General features: G+C 44.0%; 1 protein-coding gene across 5 annotated transcripts; it reads left to right on the top strand.

Annotated features, from left to right (window-relative positions):
• Positions 1-413: 413 nt before the first annotated feature.
• OSCP1 (organic solute carrier partner 1) lies at positions 414-25,591 on the top strand. Of its 5 annotated transcripts, none has more exons than XM_073233634.1 (13): positions 414-645; positions 5,544-5,573; positions 9,250-9,404; positions 12,702-12,809; positions 13,308-13,388; positions 21,016-21,119; positions 21,581-21,709; positions 21,830-21,888; positions 21,963-22,059; positions 22,242-22,311; positions 23,855-23,994; positions 24,948-25,011; positions 25,243-25,591. In XM_073233634.1, exons 1-13 carry the CDS (start codon positions 534-536, stop codon positions 25,357-25,359), a joined length of 1,266 nt encoding a protein of 421 aa, XP_073089735.1. In that variant the 5' UTR covers positions 414-533; the 3' UTR covers positions 25,360-25,591. The 5 variants fall into 5 exon arrangements, with proteins under 5 accessions (XP_073089735.1, XP_073089733.1, XP_073089734.1 ...); XM_073233632.1 differs by having other exon boundaries at positions 12,642-12,809; XM_073233633.1 differs by lacking the exon at positions 5,544-5,573 and having other exon boundaries at positions 415-645; positions 12,642-12,809.
• The last annotated feature ends 1,407 nt before the right edge of the window (positions 25,592-26,998 follow it).

The raw sequence follows: 26,998 nt of genomic DNA, 5'->3' as shown, positions 1-26,998 counted from the left end.
GTGAGGTGCGTATGTCCTCCATTTTACGTAAAGTCCAGCCTCAAAACTCCTGCTCCTAAGTCACACCTAGGAAACAGCAGAGCCCTGGTTCAAACCCAGGTCTGTCTGCCCGGAGCCTGCTCTAATTTGCTCGGGTTTTCCTCGTTCATGGGCACGGAGGTACTGGGCTGGAGGTGGGTGGGTGGCCGCAAGGGCAGAACCAAGCCGCGCGCGCGGTGACCACCCCGACCTCCGAGCCTCAGCCCCAGCCCCGCCCTTCCTCCAGAGCTTAAGAAACTCAAAATCAGCGGCCGCGGCCCCGCGGCGCTCCCGCCTCCGGCGTGAACCAATTCACGCCATAGGTCTCTGCCGCCCAGCCCAATAAGCGTCCGCCCCCCGGGCGCCTCCCAACAAACGGTCCTCTGATTGGCTTCCTTTGCGGTGCGTCGCGTTGCCGTAGCAACCAGGCTACCGGGGATGCGGCGGCGGGGCCTCCAAGCCAGAGGCTACCCCAGCCCCTGGGCTCTTCACGAGCCTTGCTCGCTGCCGGCACCATGTCAGTGCGGACGCTACCGCTGCTTTTCTTGAACTTGGGAGGGGAAATGCTTTACATCCTGGACCAACGACTGCGAGCTCAGAACATCCCCGGAGACAAGGCCCGAAAAGGTGAGAGGCGCCCGGCCCGCACAGCCAGCCCCATGCCCCGCAGCCCGGCCCCCTCACCGCCACTCAGCCCCAACAGCCAGACCTGCGCAGCCAGGCCCCTACACAGACTGACCACCAGCCTAGCACCATGCTTTCTTATAGCCAGGGACTGTTGTCACAACGCCACAGCCACCTAGGCAGAGCCCCTCAGGAGTCAGATTCCCCAAAAGGTCTTTTCACAGCACAGGGGTGGATTAGGGTACGTGACCCGAATTTCCTCATCCCTTTAAATTGAGAGATCAATCAAAAGAGAGATCCCCCATCTCTCTTGACATCCGGTCCCTCCCAAATGTAGAAGTCCCAGCTGCCCACCACTTAGAGACTTACTGCTAATCTAAGCATCCTCTTTCACCGCCTGGGAAACAGGTTTTGGTGCTCCTTTCCTCTGCACAGTACCTTCCTACACAAGCTGGAGACCATTCTTGCTAATTTCACAAGTTATTTCTGTGAGGTTCTGAAGTAACATGGACAAAACAAAGTTTTAAATCTTTCCATTCACAATTGTTGGAAAAGAATGCAATTATGGAAACAATTATATGAGAGTTTCTAAAATGCAAAATCTGTCTTCCATATAAACCATATCTTGTCCCCAGAAAAGTGACCATACTGAACTCTCTGCCACTCTTCTCTTCTCCCTCTCTTCCTCCCTTCTCAACCAACAACTGTTTTCACCAAGTTTTCTGGGTTAAGTATGAAGGAGGAATTTTATTTCAAAATAGAAGAAGAAAAGTTGATGTAAAGGTAACTGACCTGGCTACTGATTAAAACATTTATTCAATTGATGTTAAACATACATATTCAGATATTCACTATTGTGTCTATGCAGTTGAGTCAAGTCCATGGGTAAAGAGATAAAAGAACTCCCTATAGCACACCGCCTCCACTCATTTGTACACTACCACAAGTGAGCTTTCCAAAAGGCCATCTGTCCATACTCTCCACTACACTTAAAACCCTTTGTCAGCTTTGCACTGCTATGGGATAGCAGGCAAGTCCTGGGCAGGACATTTCAGGGCACTTCCTGATCTGATCTCTGTCCACCTCTGCAGTCCCACCTTCCACCACTGTCTGCCTCCTACCTGTGTCCTAGTAATACCAAACTACTCATAGCTCTCCAATGAAAGCATATTCATTCATGTTTCCATGCTAATAATCCCCATTCTACCCCAAACCTCCCATTTCCATGGTAGTAACTTTCCATCCTACATTATTCACCTTAAGAATCATCTTCAGGAAGCCTCCCCACATGGGGAAAGGCCTGAAAATACCCAGAGAACCCTACATGTGTGCTCTCTACCTTATTACTGGCCATATTACACTGAAATGTTTATGTCTTTGTCTGTCTACCCCACCCCCATTAATTGTCTTTTTCATCTTTGTACTCCAGCACCTAGCACAATGCCTAGAACAGAATAAATTGTTGCTCAGTAAATGTTTGTTGAACTGATTATCTAAATTGGCTGTTTTATATGACATTGCCATTTCTTCCTCAGGAGGGTTCTGTTTTCCTCGCCACCTATGTTTTTTTGTGGTTTCTTTCGGGCTAATGGCACCAGCAAGCTGAGTGGAAGGCAGGGAGTTCTTGGACTGGCAGCCTTGGACTAGTAGGATGAAAGGCAGTGTAAATTAGCAACAAAGAACATACTCTCTGGAGTCATATAGATGTGAGTCTCAATTCCAGCTTTGACATTTAACTAGTTGTATGACCTTGGAGTGTAAACTCTATAAGCCTATTTCTTTTTCCATAAGAAGGGAATAATAATACATACCTTATATCAAAACTGTGAGGACTGAATGAGATAATGTAGTTAACATGTTAAGCACAATAAGCAGCAGGTGTCATCCTTCAAGAGGAAGTGTGGGCAGGACCCTGTGAGTGCTGGGGAGCTGGCTTCCTTTGTCGTCAGGGGCTGTAGTCCTGGGTCGGCTAGATCCAGCTGTAGGGAGTTTCAGCCATCCTCATCAATTCCCATTCACACACTCATTCCTACCACAGTTTTGGTGAGTGTCAGATGCCACATGAGATGCTGGGTGGAGACGGATCCAGCCCTCTGTGCATTCACTGGAGGCAGAACTTTTGATCAGTCTGATGCAATAACTGATTCTAAAACTGGGAGTATATCTCCTTATATGACAAGAAAAGACATTTATCAAGCACTTTCCATGTACCAAGGAATTCTCTGAACACCTTAATCCCCACAATTATCCTACCATGAAGGTAAGACTACTATCCCCATTTTACAGATAGGGAAGCTAAAGCTAATTTGCCCCAGGTTACACAGATGGCAAAAAGGGAATAAAGGATTTGAACCAGGTCTTTGGGCTCCAGAGCTCTTACTCTTAACTACTGCACTGTACTTCCATACCTCAGGGGACCATAGCAGAATCTTGGGGGAGTTGGAAGGTTGGGATGATAGGGACTATCCAGTCTACCCACTAATTTTATAAAAGAAATAACAGAAAGGAGTTGGCAGCTGGAGGAATGTAAACAAAAGACTTTTTGTAGAAGATAGAGTGAGAAAGCCAAGTTGAGAGTGTGGGATTGAAACTGTGAGACATACTCATGCGGTCCACCATTTAGAGTTGGTGAAGCTGCAGGCACAGGAGCCACTCTGACAAATGCCCGTGCAGAGGTCTATAAAACCCCGCAGTAAGCTAGTCCTCATGGACGCTTTGAATGGAAATCGTGTTCCTTCTCGATGTTTTCATTATCTCACACAACTAATTGGTCTCCTGGAGACTATCCCGCTCCCATACAGCCAATGCGATATTGCAGTTTCCCCCACAGCGCAGCTTCTGGTTTAGTGTTCAACAGAAAGGAAGCGCGCTCTCTATGGGGCAACCTCTGAGTGTTGCATATTCAATGTTGTCCCACATTTTAAGCAATAGCAAAAATAATAAAAGCTGCCTTTGCTTCACTCCTGTCCTCTTAAAAATACCCCTATCACATAAGGCCCTATCACATTTTATTTACATTCCTTGTTTTACATAAGGGGAAACTGAGGCATAGAGCCATATTAAGTGATTTTTTTCCAAAATGTACAGATCACGGTGTAGTACTGAGCAACCAAATGATGGTGAGTTTGTGTTTATGTTTCTAGTTCCAATTTAACAAGCAGCTCTGGAGAGCCTCGGGCTGGCCTCCCACTCAAAATGTAACTCAAGTGGAATTGTCACAAACAAGTCATCTGGAGAAATAACAGAAAAACAGGGCCTCTTTTACCTTCCCCTGGGTCTGAGCTAAGGAGAAAAGGAGCCCAGAGCACCCAACATTACAGAGACCACTGCTGGAGCCCAGCGTCAGTGCCCGTGGGAGTGCCTTCCACCCAGGATCTAGCCATTTTGTCAGCAGCAGGCTGTCACTGTCCCTGAGAATAGGTGAGACCCTTGCAGCACCACTGTTCCCAAACACACCCTCAAGAGGGTGGCAACTCCACCCCTCTGAATTCCTACGAGCCTATCAGGGAAGACCACCTGTGAAATAAATGCCAAGAAAGGTAGGATTTGGGGTCATTGTTGGCAAAGAAGCTAATATCTGCTTTAAGAAGGCCAGATGCTTGGTGCTGCTCCCCAGTGTTTTCTCTCCAAAAGCCTGTGACTCCGAGTGTAGGAGAAAGATGGTGGATTTGCCAGAGAAGTCTGAGCTTGCAACGGGAAGCCTTTGAAGCTGGTTAGGGCCTGGCACTGGCTATGCGTTCAGGCTGGTCTCTTAGGAGCTGTTGGTATTGTGTATTGAAGGCACATACGTGGCTCTGAGTATACCTTGAGTATATTATACTTCAGAAATCACCTGTGAGACAATCCAGCACAAATGTTTCCCAAAGAGACTATTAATTAATTACAAAGTGTTTTGAAAACATGGATGGGTGTAGAATTCTGTTTACCTGGGGTAGTTTTTCTAGATTGAAACGTCCTAAAAAAAAATTAAGGGAACCAAAACGTCCTCTTTCATCCTTGATGGATGGTGTCCCACGTTCTGCAGTAGAGAAAACAACTAGAAGAGAAGCCAGCTAAGTGCTTTATGTGTGTTATCCATTCCATCTCCACACAACCCTGTGAGGTAGATGCAGTTATCCCCATTTTACAGATGAAACTGAGGTTAAACAAGTTGCTTGAAGTTACATGGCTGATAAGTGGTAGAGCCAGGTCTCAACCCAGAAAGGGTCTTGATTCTCACAATTTCCCTATCAAGTATATTTTTCCCTTATTTGGTCTCCTTTGGCATCTGTCTCTCTGCCTGCCTTAGTCCTCAGGAGCATTCTTTACCAATGGGGCTTTCTTTACAGTGGTTGTATTATTCCCTCTTTTTACATGGAAGTCATGTATCTACATATAAAAAGTAAATCAGACACAAATAGACATTTATTTCTTTTAACTCACATTCCAAATTTTCTAATTTGAGCAGTTCCATCTATCCTCTAGAAACAGAAATCTTACATTAATTAAAAAATCAGGTTATAACAAAATAAAACCCTATCTCTTCTTGTTCTTGGAATAAACTGCCTCACAAAAGTTAGTGTTTTTAGAAGCCTTCTTTTGAATGATGTTAATTCTCATAGTTTTAGAGAGGATGACTTCTTGAGCCTTTCAAGGTAAGCCCCAGGCAGTTAGTCCTGTGCTTCCTCTCCTCCTAGACCATCCTCTGTAAGATAAAGCCTATCTAGGGCATTTTTGGAACTTGTTATTTATCCATCATCCTTTTAAAAGTTTCAAATGGAAGAGTATTTGCATTAGACATTAAAGCAAACATGAAAAATAAAGTTTCCTAAGCCAGCTAATTGGAATTGGTATTTCTAAACCCTCCTTGAAAATGTTCTTGCTTTATGAACTGGTGTTTTCTTTTTATATGCTTCATGTAGATGAATGGACAGAGGTGGACAGAAAACGAGGTATGCTATTTCTGGGCTGCATGTATTCAGTCTGCATCCACAGGTTCACTCAGTTCTCTGCCCCAATCAATGGGGCTTACAGTGGGAGCACTCTAAACATTTCAAAGCAAAAATATAGGCATGAGTTTCTCTTTAGCCAAGATATGCATTTGAATCTTTTACTTAAATAAATAAAGCATGTAAGATGAAAACCAAGCATACTGGTCAGAAGACCGTATTGTAACTGAAGTATTTGTCTCTTTTCATCAAGTCCAAGTTTGCAGGGCCAGTGGGGGCAGTAGCTACACTTCTGGGTGGGTTACCTTATTTGGTAGTCCTTAAAACAATTCTGTGATAATATTATGTAGCCAAAGAATTGTGCTTCGACATGAGCCACCCTCCCTGAATCATTCTCCTTAGCACACAGAGGAGATACTTGTTGAGCAACCAAGAAAAATGGAAGCATGTGCCTGCATGGCTGCCAGGATTGTGGACAGAAGGCATGACATCATGCATGCACTATGGCCTTATGGCAAATCTGGAGTTTCCTCTTCACCTGCAAATAGCTGCAAACCTGAAAAAGTTGCTGATTCCTCAGAATAAAACCTTAGCCTTTCTCACCTGTAAATGTCATGAATACCTTCCATCATTTGACATTTGGGTGCAGTTTATGCATGTCATCAGCCATTATCCTTAACATTTTAAATGCTCTCACCATACCAAGTATGCTGAGGAGATAACATATAATATTCAAGAGCACGGGCATTAGAATCAATCCCATTCTAATTTCAACTCCACCACCAGGTGTGTAAACTAGGACTTTAACCTAAGACCCAGTTTTCCTTATTGATAGAGTAAGGAAAATAGTTCAGAGTTGTCTTGGGGTTTAAATGAGATAATTCATGGAAAGTTCTAAGCCCAGGGCCTGAAACATAATGAAGATTGAAAATATGGTAACTATCCAGAAGTAATAACTTCTTTTAACCCTAGTTTCCAAATTTCCTAGTTTTCAAATTCTATTGAAATGAAGTGCTTGATACACTTTTATTATATTTCACAACCATCTTTTACCATTTCTCTTGAGCAATTTTTGACCCACCTCTGGAAGCATGGCAGAATTTCAGGCAAGAAGGCTTTTTGTATATGTAATTGAATCACTGGAATTTATTTTAATCAAAAATAATGAACAGGAACAGACTTCATGATCTGAACCCAGGATTAGAAGACTAATATGTTAAGAACTCAGTTACTAATCCTTCTGATGCATCTATGAAGTATCGCTTCCCTCCCTGACTTTAGACTCTTTCTGATGAAATTGGCTCCTAGTAAATTCGTGCCTCACTAAATTATGCAAAACTTGTGTGGATGCCAAAAATTAACACCAGACATACTGACAGGTCTGGTTAAAACTGTTTTCAGGTTTAACTTAAATGCAACGTGGGCTGCTTCTCTAGGGCAAGGACATTTCCTCCTTCTTTGTGCTCTGGTGTCTGTCTGTGTCTCATACAGAGTGGGCCCACCTCAACCAAGTGCTAGGTGAAGCACATTGTGAGATGTAAGCATGTCGATATGTGCCTCAGATTCCCAGAGAATTAAGTAAGAGGTGGGAGCCTGACTGCTGGGGCCCAACCATAAAACTGCCATTTCCTCTTGAGGCCTTTTGTGTTCACTGCTCTGCCCACAGAGGCAGGCCTGCTGTACTCTTTTTCCAGCAGGTGAACTTTCTGGACGTTCTTGTGCAAGGAGCCATGGAGATGTATAGCTTGTTCACTTCCCAGGAGGAAAGGCTTCATTTTGCTTTTGCTTTGCCAGAATGACTAACAATCACCTTGGGATTTTCTTTTTTAGAACTGATTTATTTGGGTCTAAGCTATTTTTCTAGATCCTGTAAGGGCTCAAAGACCCTAGAGAAATGACTCAGCATCTAGGTGAATGGTAGCTATTTGTAAGTGTTCATATAACCAGACCTGATGTGATTCTTTAACTTAAATTCTTCTTTGGCACTCCTGCCTAGCTTACATAAATCCTAGGAAAATCCTTCAAATTCTTTTTTGAGGATTTACAAATTCTTTTTTGGGGTTTTTTTCAGTTGTACCTATTTCCTTGCAAATTCTGCATCTTATATTGGCTGTGGTAAGAAAAATGTTAGAAAACCCAGTTTATTGCAGGTCTTTGCTTGTTTAGGTCAAAGTCAAAAGGCCATGCAAACCAGGAGAGTGAAATGTCTCCCAGCTGTACACGTTGGGGAAACATTGGTGCACGTAAAGGGCAAGCCACAATGGGTTGAAATTATCAGATGTGAGGGATGTGCTCTGTTGGCAAATGATTTGGTATTTCCTCACCAATAGGGTGGCGTCTAGAGTAAAATCCAAAGGTCAGGTGTAAGTCCAACACTTCTGTAAGGAGTCAGTCAGTTCTTTTGTATCAATGTGGTGGGTGAAGAGGGGCGCTCTCCTGGATCTCCTGCCCGTCCCCTCTCTCTGTAGCCTTTCCATTTAAGATTTAAATACAACCAGCCCTCAGCTCCTTCTTCTCCCAAAAAAGGCTCTTTGAGATGCTTTAAGATGCTGGCCTGAGCCCTCAGGTCCTTCTATCATTACTTAAAGGCAGAGAGAGTGCCTGAAATCATGTCTTCAGGGCCATACCTTGCCTTCGCTCTCTAAGATACTTGGCCACAGCCAGTCACGGGGGTGTCCTTTATGTGGCAAGAGGAAGAGGTATTTGTGTCCTTCAGTAATAGTCACTCATGTTTAATCATTGATTTTATATCATTTTAAGTAACTGGTTTTCTTTCAAATTTTAATTACCGTGAATGTATATTCTCATCATCCACATACTCTCACCCTTAGGCCAGAATATATCTAGTTTAATTAAGAATAGACTGTGTTCATTTATACCTGTTCCTATTTCTTGTACCAGGGGGCTTTCTTAGCCCTTGCCTAATGTTATTTGGGTTGCAGAAAATATCTAAGTGATTGAGTGAGTGAACAATTAGAATTATAGATACTTTGGTATGTACACACCTTAGGATCTTTTATTCTCACCAGGTGGAAATTTTCCACTTGAACTCAGTGTGAGACATATCACTACAATGTAATATCAATATTATAGACCAAATGTAGAAATTAAGGCATTCTAAAATGGTTCTGATGTGAAGTACACATCTTGAAAAAACAATAAAAATATTTTAATCTCTAACCAGTGGGTAGATATGTCTATTTCATAAAATGTTTTCCCCCAAAAAAATGTCAGTTACCATTATTGGTCTCATTTTTATAAAACATAATTTTCAGTAAAAATGTTACAGATTTGCTAAACATAGGAAAAAAAGAGCATTGCTGTTTCTCATTTTAAGAAAGAGCTCTACTCTAAAATTCTTAGAATAATCTTTTTTAAAGAATAAACGTTTCTCCTATCAAGTGAGACAATGCACGTAAAGTGGTTTGTAACCTCTGAAGCACAACACATTTGTACACTGCCACATCTACGTTTGCTCTGAGATGGTCCTATAAAGCACTCTGGACCTGCTTCTAGGACACCATGTGGTTTCTCCGCAGGAAGCAGATCTCACCGAGCATATCAGCACCCCACTGTGCATCAGCCCAGCAACTCCATTGCATTCTCACAACAGCGAGCATTTCCTGAACAAAGCTTCCTCCAGTACCTGGCTCAGCTGTGTTCTGTCTTGTCTCTACAGTTCTAAATGACATCATCTCAACCATGTTCAATCGAAAGTTTATGGAGGAATTGTTCAAACCCCAAGAGCTCTACTCCAAGAAGGCCCTGAGGACAGTCTATGACCGCCTGGCTCATGCCTCCATTATGAGACTGAACCAGGCCAGTATGGATAAGGTAAGCAGACAGCCACCTCTGTCCCCTGGGTTGCATTTCTTGTACCTTTTGTGGATGGTCATGCAATGAGAGGATGTATGCAATGGTGCCTTGCAAAAAAAGGTAGTTGTTACTGTGTTGCAGAGTGAACCTCAGAAGTCATCCACACCAATTCTTCCGTTGTTTATGTCATTCCCTCTGCCCAAGGAGAGTGCTGATTTTCATGCCCCCATCTAGGAACACTGGAAACACATGCACCTTAGCCCAGTACAAGCATCCAACCCTAAAAACTTTAATTCAGCATCATTCTCAACAGATCTCAGCTCTGCAGTGAGGAAACCAGGCTTTTTTTTTTTTAGCAAATTCAAAACTGCTACTTCTTCATTTGTAACATGAACATATCTTATTTCTTTGGGAAACAAATTATTAGGGCACTCTGATTTTTAAAATAATAATTCCGGATAAATAGATGGCAAAGAATAGACAAATCTCCCAATCAGAAAAAGTCCAAGTAATTTATATAAATGCTCTGCCCTTAAGAAAGGAAAGCATAACTCCCCATTCCTTGTGTCGTGGGCTGCACTTACTGAATTCCTTCCAAAGAGGACAGTATGTAAAGGGCAAAGAACAGTTAACTTTAGAGTGGAGAAACTGACAAACACTACCTCAACCAGGATGATCAAGGTCAACATCAACATGATAAGTCATGTTGGTAGTATGTACCCCAATAGGATGCGGTGAGGATAGCACTGGATCTCTGTGCTCTTCCTCTTGAAAACCCACAACCCTGGTCTAATCATGAGAAAAAAACATCAGCACATATGGAGGTCATGCTACAAAATACCTGACCAGTACTCAAAACTGTCAGGGCCACCAAAACAAGGTAAGTCAGAAAAACTGTCAGCCAAGAAGAGCTCAGGAGACATGATGACTAAATGTCATGTAGGATCCTAGCACAGAAATAGGACAGTAGGGAAAAACTAATAAAATATGAACTTCAGTTTTTTTAAAGCAACAAATTCCTCCACTATGTGAATTTTTACAAATCATGAGAACTGACATTGGGTGCTAGGTGTGCAAACTCAATGCCCACTTATTGCTGGTACCTGGAAACCTCAGGTAGACAGACTGTCTGTAACTTGGCCTGTTGCCTCCTGCCACTTATTTCTGCAAAGTTACTTTATCTCCCTGAGCCTCCACCTCCATTTTCTCCTCTATAAAATGGCTACTTCATCATGCTAGCAGGAATAAGTGAGAAACATATACAGAATGATATACCTAGGCCTGGCACATAGTAGATGTTCAATTAATGTTATTATCTGCTCTGCCTCTTCTCCCTCTATCTTTAAGAAGACTTAGGTTTCCATAGAGAAAGGACACAGAATTTGTAATCAAAAAAACTAGATTCAAGTCTTAGCTCTACCAGTTACTAACTGTGAGACTCATTTTACTGAATAACTCTGAAATTTCATCTCTTCATCTTATAATTTTTATCCTTTATTCCTAGCATGGTATCCTATACACAAAAGGTAGTTAATGTTTGATAATGATGGCAGAGAGTCTCAAATCTATCTCTTGTACTATATGCCTCCTCCTTCTCCTGCACACACATACACACACACTCCACTGTTCCTGTGGCATGCCACTTTCTAAGTGAAATGTTTCTAGCTGCATGTTAAAGAAATGGAATCATTTAGAAAATTCTAGCAAGTTCCTTAGGATCTAACCATCCTGAGTTCAAACCTTATCCTGCCACTTATCACCAGCTATATGAAATTAGGCGAGTTTCTTCATTTTTAAACTTGAGATAGTATCTACCTCACAAAGTTCTTATAAAGATTAAATGGGATCAGATGAGGTAATGTATATGAATGTGCTTGGCACAACACTCAGATGGTACCAGTTTATATTTTCAACCCTGCCCCAGACGTGTCCATAACTTCTCTCCCAAACTGGCTCCTTCTGTCCCCCGCTCCTGCCTCATCAGAGCATCATCTTCTCTTAGGCACTAGGTTGAAAAAGCAATAGTCATTCTGGAGACCCTTATCTTTATCCCCCAAATATCTGGTCAGGTAGTCACCATATACGGACAGCTTTTCCTTCTAAATATCACATGTTCTTCTTTTCCCTGCTTTTTTCATTCCTACTGTCTTTATTCCAGCTCTTAAGTCTGGATTCCTCCAATAAAATTTCTTTCATTCATACAATCAATAGATATCGTTGCAGCCTCGGGAGGAGCCAGGTCCTGGCCAATCTCCATGACTCTAACTCCAGTCTTTCCCATCTCTTACATCTCATCGTTGCCAGGCTGACTGTCTTGCTTAATTACTGCTTTTATCCCATCAGCTCAGAAAACATCAGTAGGGCCCTAATTCCTACCATATCAAGTCTAAATCATTTTGCCTGTCTTTCTAAGACCTTTAATATTCTCAACTTGCCATGCTTATCCAAGTTTATTTCCCACCACCCCAACATGAACTGTTCTCTCTAGTCAGGCTGTTTTTCTTATCCTCCTAGGAAAATAGCATACTCATTGCTGCCTCCATGCATGCTGTTCCCCTCAGCTAGAACACCTTTCCCCTCCCTCAGCCAATTTGAACCCTATGACTGCCTTCTTTTTCTTCCACAAAGCCTGTCTTGACCACTTTGACCCTCACCAATTTCTCACCTCTGATCACTCACAGTCAGGCTATACATGAAGCTTGTGGATATTTTGCTCATCACTTAAAATTGTTCTTATTCAGTTGTAGAACTTTAGACCTGCCTCTTTCACCTATGCCATCTCATTTACTCCTTTCAGCAGTTCTACAACTATAGGAAATTAGGAATTATTTTTTACAGATGAAAAAACTCAGGCTCAGAGAGGCAAAGAGGCTTGGCCAGGGCCATCCAGCAAGTCAGGAGCAATGAAGGGCTTGAATTCAGGTTTTTGTTCCCCAAGTCCAGGACCTGATCCAAGACTCTAAAGCTGCTGATATTGTTTCAAACTGACTCCATCAACAATAGGCATAAGCTGGCCAGAAATCCTGGTTTGCCCAGGAATGTCCTGGTTTACTCCTGCTATCCTGGCGTAATTATTAAATCACCCCCCTTTTACTCTCAAAAGTGTCTCATTTTGAGTGATAACTGACATAGTCTCCCAAGCTGTATGAAATGCCCAGAACTAGTTTTCAGTAAATGCTTGACTGAGTCGTTGTTTGGAGGTTCTGACGTTTGCTTTTATGATCCTATTTATTTTGCTCATGCATGGGTTGGCAGCTATATGACCTGATGACTATGGCTTTCAAATATCAAGTATTGCTGTGTCCCCGTCCCAAGGATGTGTTGCTGGTCACTTTCAATCACTTAGATGCCATCAAGGGATTCATCCGAGACTCCCCAACCATCCTGCATCAAGTGGATGAGACTTTCCGGCAGCTGACTGAAGTAAGAGTGTCATCAGTTCATCACCTCCCAGCTCCAGTGAACCTCTCCTTCCTGTGTTAATAATAGGCAGAGTCTGTGACAGAAAGAACAGATGGGGAATGGCAAAGCCTGCCGCTCTCCCAGGAAATTCTAAAAATCTACAAGTATTACATTTTGGTAATACAATGGATGTTATCATCTATGCCCTCTTACTGTTGCCTTCAAAATTGGGGAAGCAGTGATACAGAACATAGCCATTTCTCCTAGCTTTTCTGAAAGGGAGTTGATAGTGGATGTTCTGCTAAATCTTGGGGAACGGGAGAGGCAAAGTGTGGCCCTCTCAGGTGCGGCATAGTGAAGTTTGTTCCTCTAGTGAGGGGACGGAGCTGGCTCTCCTGCTGCTCATCTGCCCCAACAACTGAGCCCCCTCCCTGCTTATCTGGTGCCCACCTCGGAGCATCTGCACTTCTCAGGTCGATTCTGAAAGTGAAGTGCTTCTTTCTGCTTTGCCTCTGGCAGACATACGGAGGTCTCTCTGCAGGGGAGTTCCAGCTGATCCGGCAGACACTTCTCATCTTCTTCCAGGACCTGCACATCCGGGTGAGTGAGTGGGTGACCCTCGGACCTCCCACCACTGTTAACCTGGGGAAACAGGGTGCTAAGTGGTCAAGCACACAAGGGCTGAGATTGTCCAGGTAGTCATGTCCTCAGTGTTTGGCTCCATGATGATAAACATTCTGATGCCAAATCTCAGCAGTTTTAAATGGACCAAGGAAGACAATGATACTGCCATTCCTCCTAGTTATCTAATGTGTTTCTTTAAATATGGTTTTGACTGCCCTCTCTCTCTTTGTCTCTGCCTCTCTGTCCCCCTGCTCTCTCTGCTCTCTCTCTGCTCTCTCTCTGTCTCTCTGTCCTCTCTGTCTCTCTGTCTCGCTGTCCCGCTGCTCCCTCTCTCTCTCTCCCCCCCCCACCCAGGGGCAGCCACTTTCTCTTTCAGATAAAAAATCTCTTGCATGGGGAAAATATAAATGGTTTCTTCCCTTCTCTCCAGAGAAAATGTGCACTCAAGGCTACCAGCCTGACCTCACTTACAAAGCCTTTCCTCAAACCTCTAGGATCCTTGGCCTCTCCAGTATCTGATGCTGTCAGGAGGCCACCCTCTCTCCATGGAACTCTTGCCTCCCTGGGACTTCCATGGCACCACACCATCCTGGCCTTCCCTTCCGCCTCCCATCTCTATGCCTTTCACTCCTTCTTCTCCCTCCTATCTTCAAGCCTCCTTCTTCTGCCTCTGCCCACCCCTGCTCTTTAGGAATCTCTTTCCTCCCTCTTCCTAACTCTGTCAAGTAGGACTCCTGAGTCTAACCTCTACCCTACCCTTGGTCAGGCCCACCGATACAGACCTACTCCCACCTGCTTGCTGAATCTCTCTATGAGGATGCCCACCAGTGCCTACGACTTCATGTCTGTAGCTAATTCAGTCTCCAAAATCCAAGTCCTGTCCCAACTTCCTGATTTGTTTTGAGGGCACCACCATTCCTTCTCACTTGACTCAGAACCAGAGCATCACCTTTGACTCCCCTTCTCTGATCTTCATCTGACTGCTTCTAAGGCTTATAGAGTCTGCCATTTCAATATCCGTGACCTCCTTTCCATTCCTGTTGCCAGCAGCCTAGCTCAGGCCCTCATACTCTTGTTGACTATTGCCTCCCAATTGACCCTGCCTCCTCCTGTCATGCCTACAATTCTACACCCTAGCTTTTAAAAAGATATTTTGAGCTTCTGAATTTGGGGCCTGTCCCTCCTGGATAGGACTTTGTTCCTTCCCATAATTTAACACACCAATATGAGAAAATGGATGATATGGCAAAATGAGCCCTGGCTCTGGAGTCAGACACTCCCAAATCCAGCACAGATCCACAACCTTGAGCAAATTACTTCTCTTGAGCCTTATTTCTTCATCTGAAAAATGGAGATGGAAATCCTAACTGAGAGTTTGTTGGGAGGATGAACTGATGCAGCCTATGTAATGTGCATGCGTTGGCTTGTATATGGGTAGTGCAGAGTGCCTCTAGAAGGATGGACAAGAACCTGGCCGCAGGGGTTGCCTCCTGGGAGCAGGGAACTGCATGGAGGATGGCTATAGGAGAGACACTTACGTTCCATCACATACCCTTTAAACCTTTTGAATTCTGCACCTATGCATGTGTAACATATTCACAAAATAAAATTCAAAAAAAAAAGAAATAAAATATGTTTAGTGCCTCATTGTGATTTCCCTTCAATGGACCAGGGAAGACAAATAGATTTCCACTTCGAGGCCAATTTTATTTTTAAGCCTCATGAATAATTTTATTTGATAAGGATGGAGGAATAATAACCCCAATATAAATTAAGATCTCTAATAGCCATTGATTAAAATTAAAAATATGAAAGCACAAATAATATTGTTTTGCATTGCTTTAAAATATTGAAAACTGCATTATTATCAACACTAATGTTGTCAAGACTATGCATATTTGGATATTATTTTATGGATTGGAGTAATATAAGCAGCCATATTGATTTTTCATTTCTGACACAATAAAATTCATTATAATGAAAAAACACTCCTAATAGAAGTCTATAACAAAACATTAAAATATATTTAATCACAAACTATATTACACTTTAATTACTAAATGGGCAGGCAATGAAGCATCAGAACGTTCATCAAGAGAAATAGGAGCCATGTATCCTGACAATATTAAGCCACTGATCTGTAACACATTTGGCTCATCTTCCAAGTCTGGTCTTTGATGGTATTTCTGCTCAGCTGCAATTTGTGATTGCCTATACTGATTTTCTCTGTTTTCAAAATAGTCTTGATAGTTTTTAAACTTGCTATCAAAACCAGCTAACTAAATTAAGAAAATACAGCTCTGACCTAACACTCCCTTGCTCACTGTTTAACCAAAGTAAATACAAAACTCCTCATCCTAATATCCAAAGCTTTCTGTGATATCACAAAACGACCTGAAGTGGTGTTAATGTCAAGGCTCCAGCTGCACTCCAGGCCTTGCCAGAGACTGCATAAAGACCAATTCCATTTGGAATCCTGAGCAGTTATTTACAACCATCTCAAATGCCAACCCCTTCCAGCCCTCCGGAACTCCTCCAGACCTGCTTCCCAGGGGAGGCTCCTCAGGTCACCCACCCTCGCCCGTACTCTCATTCCCATTCATGTGTCTTCCATCATGGACTCTCCTCATGTTCTTTCCATTGATTTAGTTGCTAGAAAACATCATTCCATCTTCACCTCTTCATAGAATGCTCTTTACCCATCCATGCCATTATCCACTCCACCGGGAAATATTTCATCCCTGGAACCCAACCAGTCTTACAAATATTGAAGGCATACTCTATACCAGGCACTATATTCAGTGTTTGAGATACATGAGTGAACAAGACAGAGGCCCTGTCTTGAGGAGTTGCTCTACTAGTAGGAAGACACAGGAAGGGCAAATAAATTCTGTTCTGGCTTAAATAACTCTTAGGAAGATGACAACATAAGGTGAAGTTATAAAGGGCAACTGGGATGGGATGTTGCATTAGAGCAGCACTGTGCAATAGAACTTCCTGTTAGGATGGAAACGTCCCGTGTCCATGCTGTCTGGTATGATAGCCACTAGCCATATGCGGCTTATGAAGCACTTAAAATAGAACCAGTGTGACTGAGAAACTGAATTTTTAATTTAATTTAAATAGTCACACTTGACTAGTAGCTACTGTACTGCATAACACATCCTTAGATGACAGAGTTAGAGTCAAGGACAGCCTTTTTTTTTTTTTTTTGAGAGGGCATCTCTCATATTTATTGATCATGTGGTTGTTAACAACAATAAAATTCTGTATAGGGGACTCAATGCACAATCATTAATCCACCCCAAGCCTAATTCTCGTCAGTCTCCAATCTTCTGAAGCATAATGAACAAGTTCTTACATGGTGAACAAATTCTTACATAGTGAATAAGTTCTTACATGGTGAACAGTACAAGGGCAGTCATCACAGAAACTTCCGGTTTTGATCATGCATCATGAACTATAAACAATCAGGTCAATTATGATTATTTGTTTATTTTTATACTTGATTTATATGTGAATCCCACATTTCTCCATTATTTTTTTTTAAAATAAAATGATGAAGTGGTAGGTAGATGCAAGATAAAGGTAGAAAACATAGTTTAGTGCTGTAAGAGGGCAAATGTAGATGATCACGTATGTGCCTATAGACTAAGTATTAATCCAAGCTAGACAAGGGCAACAAAACATCCACGGATGCAGAAGATTTCTCTCAAAACAGGGGGCATGAGGTTCTAAGCCTCACCTCTGTTGATCCTCAATTTCTCACCTGATGGCCCCCCTGCGACTGTGCCTGTCTTAGGTTGTTCCTCCCTTGAGGCATCTTACCTGTCTCTGGCTAACCAGTCATCTTCCGGGGCCATACAGGGAAATGTAAAGTTGGCAAGTGAGAGAGAAGCAATATTGAAGGACAGCCTTTTTGAAGACAGGCATTTTAGCTGAGAATATAACAGATCTCATGGAGGAGCATCTAAACTGAAGGAACAGCCAGTTCAAAGGCCCTTAGGTGGGAAAAAGCATGTGTTCCTTGGGCAAAGAGAGAGCCTATGTGACTAAAGCATATCTAGACAGGAGTGATACTCAGAGAGTACTACCTATGCAGCATGGGCACTGGCTGATCAGAACAGGGGCCAGTCATTAATAAACGCAGCCTACCAGTTGACATAGCTTTAGGCCCTAGTAAGGAGTTTTTTCTAAGAGGAAAGAAAAGATTATGAGCATTTTAAGGTGAGTGGTGACATGACCTGATTTGTGTTCTGGAAGATGAACTCTGTGGGATGGGACAAAGGTAGCAATAGGACTGCAGTTAGGAAGCTATTGTAGAAATCTAGGCAAAAATGGCGCTACTGGTGGAGAGCATGGGAAACTTCCACATTTGGGCTGTCTGTTCAGGGCAAGGTCACTAAGACCTGAGCCAGAGACTGGATGTGGGGAAGAGGAATGAAGAACAACTACCAAGTTTTTGACCTGAGCAACTGGTGGTGCCATTTACTGTGGGAGGAGAACCGAAGGGAAGTTTATTTGGGTAGAAAAATTAATTGTTTAAGTTTGATTTGCCTATGAGACATCCAAGTAGCAATTTCAAGTAGGCATTTGAATATTAAAATCTAAAACTCAGAAGAAAGGTCCAGGGTGGAGACAAAAATGTGCAGATCCTCAGCATACAGCACAGAGGTGGTGTTTGAAGTGTTCTGGCCACTTGGTGGAAGCTGGTCCTTCTCCCTCATCTGCAGGCAGGATGTGAGAAGCAGAATCAGTATTCTGCCAGCTTCCCCCTCACTTTCAGATCATTATTCTCCTGCCCGCACAGACTCACCCCTTCTCCTGTAAGGTCAGACCAGTAACCATAACTCAGTCCAAGGCCCTGTGCTCATCACTCACTGCTGAACTGACTGCCAAGTCCCTCACCCATATTCACTGAGCATTTAAAGCCCTGGCTCTCTTCCTGGCCACCAGAGTTAGCCAGCATCCTGAGGAACACAAATGCTTATGGAGATGTCTCATCCAGCACTCTGTCCCCACAGCTGAATGACATTCACCTAGGAAACACGGTTCTTGCCCTCAAGAACTCATTAGAGAAGTGGGGGAAATGCACTTAGTACCTTACAGGTATTTGGTTTTAAATGAAAGAGTGTAAAGAGAGAGGACACAACCAATGAGGTGGTCAGTTCTATCTAAAAGAATCAGGAAAGTCTTCATAGAGGAGCTAATACCTTTAAAAGAAATGGGTTTTCATTAGACCCATAGGAAAATAAGGGGAGGTTAAGATGGACACCTCAGGCAGAGGACACCATCTCAGCAGAGGCCTGAGGCATATACTGCCTGGTGTATTTGGTGGTGCAGGGTGGAGAACACTACGAGAAACAGTATGGCTAGAGCATAGGACTCAAGGAGACACATGGCTACAAAGAAGAACAAGAGCCAGCTGGACATTATCTGGCAGGCAGAGAGCCACTGAAGCAAGAGAGGGACAGGGTCAGATATGAGTTGGGAACAGTCTCTAGCAGCATGATGGCAGCTGGATCAAATTGGAGGGGAGCAGGAGACCAGTTAAGAGGTAAGAGGCAAGGAAGCCCTGCACTGGGGAGCCATGGAGAGAGCAAGGGCCAGACACAAGGAGTGGTCACTGGGTTGGCAAGGCTTGGTGGCTGAATAGACATGGGAAGGTGGTGGGGGAAGCCTGATGACCTGGGTGTCACTCACTGAGATTGCGACCATCGGAGGAGGACAAGGTTTAAGAAGACAAATGATGAGCCCTGTTCTGAGCAGGGTGAATCCGGGGTGCACCCCATGAACCTGTATGTGGACATGTCTAATAAGCAATGGAATAGATGGGTCCCGTGCCCAGAGAATAAAGCTAAGTGGCAGCTCAAGATCTGGGAGGCATCAGCACAGGGTAAACATTGGCATATGGGAGTAGATGAGATCACCTGGGGGGAAAAAAGGGTGGGGTGAGGGGGGAAAGGGCAAGGGAGAGTCACACCTACAGCTGAGGGCCAACAGAGGGGCTGAACAAGCAGGCAGATCCCACAGTCCTGTCTAGCCAAGGGCAGATTTTCGAGTCAAACACAGACTCTTTATTTAAATGTGTACATTTCAGATCTACTATGACATGGTCAGCCTTACTAGAGAGTCCAGCATGTATATATATATTCCCACTTCCCTTTCCAAATTTTCTTTCTCCATGCCTGTATTCATATCCCCTAGTCACAGAATCTCAAGGATAACAATTCCTTAAAGGTCATCCAGCCAAACCTTCTAACCAATCCAGTTTATACATTTCCCCCCAAAACATGTCTTGTGCATGCCCATCTCTGCTTCACAAGTAGCTGCTTCCTCCAGGCCAGCCCCAAACCCACCCCCAGGCCTGTAGTGGTTCTCCTCAGTGGGCTAATCTACATATGCCATTCAGCATATCCTGCTGTAGAATATCATTCTTTTTTTCCATTTTATGCCTGTGTCCTGTGTCCAATTAGGCAGTGATACTGAGAGTATTACCTACCACGTACTGAGCACTTACTGTGTCAGGCTCTGGGATGCATGTTTTTTGTTCATTATCTGACCTACTGATCACACTAACCCATTGCAAAGGTACCACTATTAACCCCAGTTTACCAAAGAGAAAAGTGATTGACAGAAGGGTAAAGGGTTGTGTAACTTCCAAAACCCCCAGGGCCAAGGAGGGACCCAGCTGGGATGTAAGCCTAGACAGTCTGTCATTAACCTGCCAACAGTCTGTCACAGCCAGCATACAAATTCTTACCTTTGCACTTTCACTGCCTTGCATACAACAGATGCTTATCCTTAGTGATATTACTAATATAATCCTGTAGAATTTTAGAGTTGAAGAGACGTTCAAGTTTATCTCATTTTACAGATGAGGAAGGTAAGATCCAATAAAACTGATTAACTGCTACTATCTTTATGGGACTTCTCCTGACCAAGACCCCCAGTACAGAGTGCACAAACCAGGGAGGAGAAATAAGCATTAGGTGATGTTTTTAGACACATCAAAGACCTTAAAACTCAAGCACCAACTGGATACACCTGCTCTGACCCCTTCTCACCAGTCCAACACAGGGCAAAATCTCGGGCTCCAGAGTCTGAATTCAAACACAAGGCTTTGAACCTCAGCTCTGGCCCTTATGAGCTGGCTGGCTTTGAGGAAGTGGCTTAACCTCTGAGCTGCTGATTTCTCATCTGTAAAATGGAGATAATGAGGTTCTTACAACTCAAGCCTCACAGCTGTGTGGAAAGTTAACAGGGAACCATGGAATGGTATGGAATTTGAAGTCAACCTTGGTTTTGAATCCTGGCCCTACCTCTTACTGTACTCTTTGGGCAAGTCACTTCACTCTGTGAACCTTAACTTCATTTTTAAAAGATGGGTAATACAATGTGCCTGGGAGACTTGCTGTGCGGCTCAAAAGAAGTTCTGTTTGTAAAAACACTAACTGCCAGTGTTAGTTAGGATGAGTTTGTCTGTTACTGTTACGAACTCACTAGGTAACATTCCCAAGCCATTACATGCTTTCCATCCTCAGAATGCTTATGTCCATGAAAGTATACCAAGTAAAACGACAATACATGTATTTTTTTCCAGGTGTCCATATTTCTAAAGGACCGAGTTCAGAATTCTAGTGGTCGCTTTGTGTTGCCAGTGTCTGGGCCTGTTCCCTGGGGAACTGAAGTTCCTGGACTCATCAGGTGAATTCCTGACAGTAATGGTCAGACCAGTGTTTGAGGTACCAGAAAAGCAATATGGGGGGCCACTACACAGAATGGAGTACTGTTGGGCCCCTCTCTTTCTTCAGAAAGCACAGCAGTAGAAGGTCAGGTTCTAATCCTAGATTTGCCATTTAGCAGACACTTGAAGCAAATCACCAAGTCCTCCAGGATTTATTTCTTCATCTATTAAAAGGTTACTATGAAGATGAATAAGAGGATAATGCTTTAAAGTGCTTACACAGACCTGGCACAAAACACACACTCAGTAACTATTATTATTAAATATTATTATTGCATTATTATTATTGTTGCCTCAACCAGCATCTTTATCTTGAAGGAGTGCATGAATTCCTTTTTGTCCCATAGTACAAAGAATAAAGAAGACTCCAGGACTACCCCAGCTTAGAGAACATTCCATCATGTCATACTTTGTATTGTAGAATGTTCAACAACAAAGGCGAAGAGGTGAAGAATGTAGAATTCAAGCATGGTGGAAACTATGTCACTGCATCAAAAGAAGGTTCTTTTGAACTTTATGGAGACCGAGGCCTGAAACTGGGAACTAATATGTAAGCAAAGTCCCCCTCCCTGAATGAATTCAAGTCCAGGGGAGATCACTTCATTTAAAAAACCAACTTGACTTCTGCTTTTGAAAATCCCTGCTGACAATTGAAGTAATTTCCCCTTAGATACAAGGCATGCAGACCCCTGACATGTTCAGAGAGCACCCAGGATTTCCAAACACAAGGTAACCCAACAAGTCGAAAAGATAAATAATTTTAAGTGGTCATGGGAGAGAAGTAGCCAAAACCTTTGTTGCAGTGAAGATCCAGAAGGGTGGGCCTTCATGTATCGTTCACCTTCTTTTCCATGTTCCACATTATTTTGCAAGAGGAGGCATCTCCACACAGCTTCCCAGGTATTTTTCTTTGGGAAGAAGTGAAATTTGAGTGGCTGACACCCATTTCGTTGTATTGTGTACTCCCAAAATCTTTTTGGATGCTTCTTAATGTCTCAAAAGCCATGCATTATATTTATGAGTCAGAAAGAAGTCACTGTAAAAGGACTGGACAATGTTTTTGTGGTTTTCCTTTGACACAGGTACAGTGCAAACCGGTCTGTGGAAACCCATATGTCTGGAGCATCAAAGAACTTAGCTTCACAGACACAGGTAAGCTTCACCCACCCTTGCCTTCAGAGCTTATTTCTAGATACAAAAATCTGGATGAGGAGAAGGGTGGGAACTCTAGATCTTAAAGCTAGCCAGCATTTCCCTTGTTGTTTGCAATCTTCTCTCAGCCTTACAAGTACACAGGTTTTTAATTGTAGTTTCTCATAGATACTTCCAGTAATCTGGCTAATTGGGTAATTTTAGGCTTGGCTCAGCCCGCATACTTAGGCAGGAACCACACACCAGGACATGTGAATAACATTGTGCCAATCCTACTAGGTGCTGGTTGTTGAGTCCAGCACTCATGTGTAGTCTGATCATTCTGGATGCTTCTTAATGTCTCAAAAGCTTCCCCATATAATGATGTGGTAGCTAAGTTCAAAATGGGTTTAGGCTCTCTGAATTCCATCTTTATAAATTTTCAGTGAACTAGCTACCAGCTAGCCGTAGGACAAATCATGGAATATTCAGTTATTCAAAAAACATTTATTGAACTACTTCCATGGGCTGGGTTCCCAGCTCATTTAGGTGTGGTCCATCCTGCAGGGGCTTGAGGAAAGATGACAGACAGAAACAAATAATCATCACACAGTGGAAGAAGAGCTAGCTGGGTGTCCTGAACAAAGTGCCTTGCCAGAACACATGTTCTGTCCAGTGGGATGGGGACAGGGGCCAAGGATCAAGGGGGCTCTAGAGTGGGTAAGATACTAAACAGCCAAGAAGGAGAAATGGACATGCAAACCACGGTGACTGTTTGAGCAAAGGCAAGGGGCAAAGGAGCATAGTGTTTGAGGGAAGCCGGGAGGCCACATCTCTCCCACATGGCTACATTTTAACAAAATTGAGGCAGGTAGCCAGAGATTCAACCGCACAGGGACACTGGGGCCCGATGCAAAAAGGGCATAAACACTTTGGACTTTGTCCTTTAGGTAGGAGGCAGCGGGGTTTGTCTCCAGCAAGAGAAAAACGTTGAGAACTGTATTTAGAGCTCTCGCGGCCCACTGACGGAACAGGCGGAGCTGGGGAAGGCGGGGGCTGGGGCGGTTCGAAAGAAGGGCAAAGGCGGGGCAAAGGCCAAGGCCCGATCACCCTGTGAGGGAGAGGAGGGCATGGCTTCCGGGTGTGCTCATGACGGTCACCACCTGAGGGCACTGTGGTAGCTCCTACAGAATGAATGCCCTTGGACCTTGTGTCTGCTGAGGCTACTTGTAATTGCTTAGGGAACTAGACTGACAGAAGAGGAAGCAGTGTTCTCCTCTGAGGAGGGAGGTGGTTTAAGGAGAATGGGGATCCCTAGGGCCTTCCACTCATCTTGAAACTGAAGATGTCTGGTTTGCTGCCTTGCTAAGAGTCCCTCTGCTTCTGACATGGATTATTTCTCTTTTGGTTAAGTCTGTTTCTATGCTATATTTGGACACAGCTCTTCCTGGAAGTAATTTAAACAGTTACTGTTTTGCCCTGTTTTATAACCTGGGTCTCTGGGGTCTCAACAGGAAATGTGATCACCTTCATGTGGCTAAAAATCATTAAAATGTTTCTGCAGGAAAGCATTGCTCCAAACCCTCTTGCTAAAGAAGAGCTGAATTTCCTGGCCAGGCTGATGGGAGGGATGGAGATTCAGAAACCCAGTGGCTGGGAGCCAGGATTCCGGTTGAATCTCTTCACTACTGATGAAGAGGAGGAGTATGTTTTTTAAACCTGCTTTTTCAAGATATATATAAAAATCCTAAGTACAAAAAGAACCCAAAAAATGACCATTAGAAACCAATGACACTTATACATACAGAGGTAAAGATCACAAATGAAACACCTGCAAATCCAACAACGCAGTTGGAGAAGAATCCGCCAGTAAATAGCCTGAACCTTCTGGATTCATTCAAAGGCAGTTCTAATGTTTTACTTTGCAAAGCACAGCTGAACAGGAAGTATTGGAAGTCAGGATACTCATATTACGAAAAGTCTTTTAAGAAACCAGAGGGAGGCTGGAGCATGATGTCTCTGAGATCAGACAGTCTCCCCCAAAACCAGTTGTCATAATAACTCACCAAGATTTTTACAGCGCGTTGCAATTTACAAGACACTTCTGCATCCATTACCTCATGTGATCCTTCTCACAACCAAATATCTGGGGTGGGGGTTGACTTCAACTTCCCTATCCATTGAGCAAACTACTTTTGTATACTGCTGTGTGGCAGATAATATGGTAAGTTCTGGAAACACAAGGATGGAGTGTAAGAGCAAGAGCCTGTCCTCGAGAGCGCCTAGTGTAGTGGGAGAATGAGTACATGAGTGATTTCAGTGCCGTGTCATAAATGCTCTAATGGAGTACACAGTGATTGACTTTGCACCAGCAGATTGAGGGCGTTGCCATCTGAGCTGGGTCTTGGAGTTTGCCAAGCAGAGGAAGAGTGAGAATATTCTTGGCAGAACTCAGTATGTGCAGAGGCACACAGACATAAAGGACTTGGCTTTCTGGAGTGTAGGGTGCATTGGTTGGGGATAGGGTGAAAAGTTGATGGGAAATGGCAGAAGGTGAGGCAGAAAAAAGTAGGTGGCCAAATTATCAAGTGCCAGTTTGCCATGCTAGCAGGGAGAAAACCCTAACCTTTACCCCATTTTTCTACCATCTCCTGCAGGCAAGCAGCACTAACCAGACCAGAAGAGTTATCCTATGAAGTCATCAACATACAGGCCACTCAGGTGTGTGCCAGGGATTTCTCAAATCAAAGTTCATTCCGTGCCTCTTGTAATAACCTTGAACTTCAAAGGCCCTCCTTCCCGCTCTAGTCAGCATGTAACCATAGTCCCTAGTCTGACAAACAGGCGAGGAACTGGAGTGCATCCCCATGGTGGGACAGCAGTGAAACACCCACTGCACACAGGCGTGCCAACCCAGCCTCTTCACTCTTTCCTCTCACCTTTCTCCAACAGGACCAGCAAAGGAACGAGGCACTGGCTCGTATCATGGGGGAGCTTGAGATCACGGACCAGCCTAGGCAGAGTGCCAGCAAGGGGGATGATTTGCTGGCCATGATGGATGAGTTATAGCTGTGCTGACCAGGCACCCCCACCCTCATGGGAGAGGCTGCTTGACGACCCCAGGGGACGCCCCTGAGAGAAAATGCTGCTGCTAGTTTTCTACGGAGCGAGCGGAGCCGTTACCTCTTGTTCCTGTTTACGTTGTAGCAAGCTGCGCGAGTCTTCCTCAGGGAGCATGCTCTCTGGAAGGCACACCCAGAAACATACTGTCAGCAAAACATACTCTGGCTTTTAAATTGCACCTTTCCCATTTTCTTTCCACTTCAATGGCAAGCAAGCAGCCAAAGCCTTCAAGGTTAGAGGTTTAAGCCCCAGAGTCAGGAAGGGGGCATGTCTGTTGAGCTTTTAGTTGTAGCTTTTCTCTGGGGACCTACAGATGCCAATGAATCGCCAAGACGCTCCGAGCTTTCTAGAATGTATTTGGCCTTGTAAGTGAGTTTGAAATAAGTGGAGAAGACAGTTGCCTCAAACACCTGGGGCCCAGTTTACACAGCCCTCCTCTCCCTGGCACATTGGGAACTGTAACCTCAGAGGCAGGGTGAGCAGGGCCATCACAGGGAACGCTCAGCTGGTCCCCCACGGAGCATGCGGGTGTCTGTAGTTCTCTGCACATCTCTCCATGTGGCGGCTCTTCATCCCATATGGAAATATGTACTTGCTTCTCAACATGATACATACTCCTTACCTCCAGAGGCTCCCTCTGCCACTTACTGTTCTTGCCCTCTAAGGACCCAGCATGATGTGCCATGGCGCCTGCCTCCTCTGCTTCAACATCAATAGCCAGGCAGAGCCTCAGGTTGGATACAGGGGAGGCACACGTGGTGCTCCACTTTCCCTTCTGTGTACCAGGTGAGTTACTTCTCTTGGCAGGAGTATCTCAGGCCAGGGCTGTCCTAATTGCTTCAAGAGAGAGCATCAGCCCTCTGTCACATGCCCATCCTGGACAAGTAACTGGCAGGCTCAGGGCCAGCCAGTGCTCAACAGTCAAGGTCTGTTCATTCCTAAAGAAAAAATACACAGAATGGCAGAGGGTAGGAGAGAAACTGAGCTGAGCTGGTCATCACCTGAAATTGAGCCAACCCTGGGACCCTTGGGCCCCTCGCACCTTGGCAAGAGTAGAGCAAACATACTTCTGCAATAGGAGGGCCGGGGAAGCTGTCCTTTAGCTTGCCCAAGGAGTAGGGTTTGGTTGCATAAAGTCAAATAAAATAAACTGAAGTTGCTTCCAACCCATGAACATTACACTCCCTTACTTAGAAAAGCCCCCAAAAGGCCCACTGGGGAGGAGAAGCATATGATGCTTTAAACCATTACAGGCAGACAAACTGCTCTCAGTTTTAGTCTCTTTTAAGCAATCTGGTCACCAGCTGGGGTGGCCTGACTCCGTGACAGACAAAGAGGAGGGTTCTGTCCTGTTCTGAGTCTGGCTCCCACCACACTGCTACTGACCCGAATTCCACTGTCTTCTCCAAGCGTGTCCTGGAACCTTGGAGGAGGGCCACGAGCTGCTGAGAAGCTCTTCTTCCCTCTACCTACCCCAGAGTGATACTGATGATTTTAAACATTTCTGCCCTCTCAGAAATTAAACAAGATACAGATCTCCAGTAAGGCAGCCTTGTGATGAGGCAATCTTTGAGTTTCAAGTCTC

Source organism: Manis javanica, chromosome 4 (assembly GCF_040802235.1).
Source record: "Manis javanica isolate MJ-LG chromosome 4, MJ_LKY, whole genome shotgun sequence".
NCBI lineage: Eukaryota > Metazoa > Chordata > Mammalia > Pholidota > Manidae > Manis > Manis javanica.
The sequence above is the reverse complement of the archived record's forward strand: the minus strand, read 5'-3'. Positions and strand labels throughout refer to the sequence as shown.